The 4,492-nt window shown below is 48.4% G+C and overlaps 1 protein-coding gene across 1 annotated transcript; it reads right to left on the bottom strand.

Annotated features, from left to right (window-relative positions):
• Positions 1-1,217: 1,217 nt before the first annotated feature.
• LOC136491161 (ethylene-responsive transcription factor LEP-like) lies at positions 1,218-2,139 on the bottom strand. The gene has a single exon (XM_066487394.1). The coding sequence runs from the start codon at positions 2,049-2,051 to the stop codon at positions 1,218-1,220; it is 834 nt and encodes a 277-aa protein (XP_066343491.1). The 5' UTR covers positions 2,052-2,139.
• Between the last annotated feature and the right edge of the window lie 2,353 nt (positions 2,140-4,492).

Here is a 4,492-nt window from a genome sequence, read left to right as displayed (position 1 = left end):
GGCATTCCCCTAGTGTGAAAACATAATTAACAACAGTAAAAAATCACCAACAGCAGTTTGCAGCTGCATGTACAGTGTTTCATAGAGAGGAAAAAAGCGCAGCTGCTGCCACAGCAGCTGCTTTTAGCTTAAGCGAACGGGCTGAACCATTTGACAAATAGTGGTACTAGTAGTAGCAAAACAAAATATATGAGCGAGTGACCCAGTTTAAATACTCTAGTAGGGTAGTTAAATGAGTTCATGTTTTGTATTGGGTCAGGTGGACAAACCCAACAGTAGGCGCGGTAAAATGGATGTGTTTGTCGGGTGTAAATGAAGTGCTACTGAAGACATCAATCGATATCAAAGAACAATTGGAGATCCTGAAATATATAATATGTCTAACCACTCGAATATTTGTTTTTTTTTTCTGGCAAGGTTAATTTGTACTGTTGCTGGAGCGGATACAATCATTTGATCAGACACACCTGAACGAGGGTGAGAGTGACGGCAGAGAACAGACAGAATGGCAGCTATGGACATGGACGACGGCGCGCGGTGACTGCTGAATAGCAGAGTGTGCCTGCTTCGACGGTTGCACTTACACACACATGTACGCTATGGGTCAGTGAGCTTCACACGAGTAGTCTAATAATTGCATCAAGATCATTGGCTCTTTTGGCCATTCAGACGCTGCCTGCTTCACACGGCATCAAACGGTGTATCCAGTCTGAGCCAATGCAAGAACAGCCAATGCACCAACAATATGGTAGAACTGTCATATACAAACAATAAAGGGTACACTAGGGAAAAAAAATGTACATATAATAGCAGCTAATAAGAGATATTACACTGAACTGAAGCGCCAGCAACACACGAGTGCATGCCGACTGATCATTTTTACACATATATATCACTACTAATACAAGCACCCAAAAAACAAATAAGAAAGGAGCATAAAAAGAACACATCACGGCCCAATATGAAAGGCCCATCCATCACCCAGAACATGGAGATGGAGGCCCAAAAAAGTGACAAAATACAGTGACAGTACATAGGAGAGTATTATTATTAATATACTATGATATGATGACACGACTGTTGTAGGAAAGTAATTAAACTGCTATAAGCGCACCAGCAACTCACCACGCCACAGTCCACCACCGGCGGGCGCAGAGGCGGTCGACGATCGATCCGGGAAGACAACGGCACCGATCGAGCGGGATGGACGACGGCGATCAGTAGTAGTAGGACGACGAGGAGCCGCCGAGCTGGAAGCCGTCGGCGCAGGCGTCGTCGACGGCCGGCATCGGCGAGAAGAGCGGGCTGTGCACGTACCCTTCCTCGAAGTAGACCCCGTGCGAGGCGGCGGACGACGCACCGTACGCACTGAACTCCGACGCGTCGCACCACCCGCCGCCCCCGCCGTTGCCGGAGCTGGCATTGGCGCTGCCGCCGCCTCCGCCTCCGCTGTACATGGAGGACATCATGTCCACGGATCCTCCGCCATCTTCGGCGCCGTAGTCGGCGGTCAGGTCGTCGGGTATTGCGAGGTCGTCCATGAGAGCGGACATGTCCTCGGCGCTATAGCCGCCGTAGGCAGAGGCGTAGTGGCCGCCGGAGCCGCCGTTCGCGGCCGGCGGGGCCGCCTGCTGCAGGGACGCGGCCGCGGGGTCGGCGTAGAATGGCTGGAGGAGCTGCGTGGCGTTGTCGCCCGAGGTGAGGTCCGGGGAGAGGTAGGGGGTGATGGAGGAGCCCGGCGGGAGGTCCGGGTAGGCGAAGTTGGTGCGCGCGCGGGCGCCGCGGAGGGAGCGCGCGGCGCGGTCGTAGGCCACGGCGGCCTCCTCGGCCGTGTCGAAGGTCCCCAGCCAGTGCCGCTCCTTGGTGGCCGGGTCACGGATCTCCGCCGCGTACCGGCCCCACGGCCGGCGCCGCACGCCCAGGTACCGAGTCGTGTTGCCGTCCGCCTGCGGCTGCGCCGCCTGCTGCTGCTGCCGGCGCTTGGACGACGACGATGACGACTTCTTGTCCGAGGATGACGAGGAGGAGAAGAAATACGACGAGAAATTCATGCTGTCGTGTCGACGACCACAGGGCACAGGCTGAGAGCTTCAGCTAGCTAGAGAGTGGTGTGTGTCTGCGCGCGCTTCGTCGTCGTTGACAAGCAAGCTGAGGAGAGCGAGATGAGATGATGCAGAAGCTAGGAAGGGGGTCAGAGCAGAGGTGGTTGAGCTGGTAGTTGTTGGAATGGTGGTGCATGGGGCGGTTGCATGGCCGGAGTATATATAAGCGCGGGAAAAGCGAAAAGGGCAGCTTGTTTAGTGGGGCAGCGGTTGGCCATGAAAAGAGGATTAACAAGGTGATCCGTCGTTATATGCCACTGCTACATACTATACTCACTGTTATATATTACTACTCTCCTTGGGAAAATATAATCATATTATCATATGGCTACATGATTATTCAGAGAGAAAGAGGGAGGGAGGGAGGGAGAGAGCGTGATGAACGAAACGGCAGCAGCTAGCGGCAGTGATCTCTTTGTTGGTTTGATTCTGTGTGGGGACAGCCGAAGGTGGTCAACCCAATGATTTGGACCGGTGGATGCAAGGAGGGTACATGATTGTACATGGCATTGATTTGGCATCAATCATATACGTACTACAGTAACTGAAATTTTATTATACGATATATATATATGTGTGCATGCATGTATACAAACCAGAGATAATTTGAGATGAGATGCCTGAAGGCTGAAGCAAGAAAGTTTTGGGGCAGCTGAAAATTAGCGACCCCGTCCACTACTCAACAATATCTGTGTAATTGGTTCTTTGCATTAGAGGTTGCTGTGCATAGCATAGTCCGACAAGGCTATACAATTTGTTCGCGTTTGGTTCACTTTGGGCGGAGTGTGCCTTGGGCTACAGAACGGGTGCATGGGGGAGGTTGCATAGCTGGATACGTAGGATTTGATCGAATTGTTGGATGCAGATTAGGCCTGCTTTCAGGAGAGAGTGCTAACCTGCAAAAAGACTTGTGCAAGTAAATAAACATGAGCAAATTATATTAGGGTACTAGAGAAGTTGTGCAGGCAACCAATCAGATCCTACATATGTGACCCATACTAGAAGTATTCAATTAACCACCACACAGCTCCACTTGAGTCCAAATATGACCAATTTCGATTTAGTGGGTATTACCGGTGTGTGGCTATGGTAGTCCATTGATGACATTTGGGGTGCGATCGCAGAGGTGGTGGGAAGAAGAGCGACGATCAATGTCCCATGAAGTTGACCAGATTTTGTTAGGGGGTTGACGTACACGCTAGCTAGTCACACTAAGAGGTGGTTCCACAATTTGTTTTTGAAAAATGTTGCATAGAGTCATGGAGTGTTTGGTTTGGTGAATCAATCTGTTCTAAAGATGAGGTGACGATGTTGGGTTTAATTGGGTTTATCCAATTTATTCAGCAATTAAATCAAAGGAAATTCCAAAATTAAAGTTAATGCTAGGTGTAATTTGTTGGGTGCTTTATGCAGTGTAACTCATGGTTTGACGAGTTTTATGTGCATGATGACCATTATGTGATAGTGGTTTATGATGTATGTCTTAGTGGTTTCCATTACTAGTAACTGACAATTGATTTGTGAGTTTCATGAGTTACTAGTAACGGATTCTGCCATGCTAGACATTACATTTTCATGCGCTCATCACTTTCGTCTTCCTTTGTTGCTGCATAAAAGGGGCACTCCTTCTCTTGTTCGCGAGTGTTGAGAACACATAGACAGAACATCGTCACGCTGCTATTGTGCTGCTATCTGTCATCCCCGTCTCGGTTCCTGCGCGCACTGGAATAGGGAGAGCAACCCTCCAAAACCGGTGCCGTTTGTGAGTTCATCTCCTCGGGTGAAGACCAGCAATAAGGTTTTTGGGTAGTGACTACGCGACTGCTCGATCGTACAACAACCTCATCTTCTTCTTGGCGTTCGTGGTGGCGACAGGAGATCGACACTGCAACCTCTCTGCACTGCATCGAGCGGGACGACTACTCCAACAAACGCTACGTTGACTAGCGCAACCGGCTCTGTTGCTGCAGGGTATGTTGTAGTTCATCCTCTATTTTTAGTGATTAAAATCATAATAATTAGTATCGTCTACCTGTTCTTGACACTTAGATCATATGTGCATATGTCTGATTTCACAAACTTGGCATTATTATTTTTCTGTATTAAATTGCTACTGAAATTGCCTAAATATCCTACAGACGAATCATAGCTCTATCTCTCAAATTTAGTGAAATCACTTTATTCCACATGCCGGTACTAATTTTAGTTTGTGAATTATAATTTTAGTTTGTGAATTATAAACTGAAGAATGAGACGATGATGGACTATCCCATTCCACGAACCAAGCACCCTTACAGTTGCAGTAAATCTTTTACAGAGATTGTGTAGCTACTAACTATGCAACGTTAAGGTACGTAAATTAGCAATGTCGCTAATACTTTTAGTAAAAA

Source organism: Miscanthus floridulus, chromosome 11 (assembly GCF_019320115.1).
Source record: "Miscanthus floridulus cultivar M001 chromosome 11, ASM1932011v1, whole genome shotgun sequence".
NCBI classification, from domain to species: Eukaryota; Viridiplantae; Streptophyta; class Magnoliopsida; order Poales; family Poaceae; genus Miscanthus; species Miscanthus floridulus.
The sequence above is the reverse complement of the archived record's forward strand: the minus strand, read 5'-3'. Positions and strand labels throughout refer to the sequence as shown.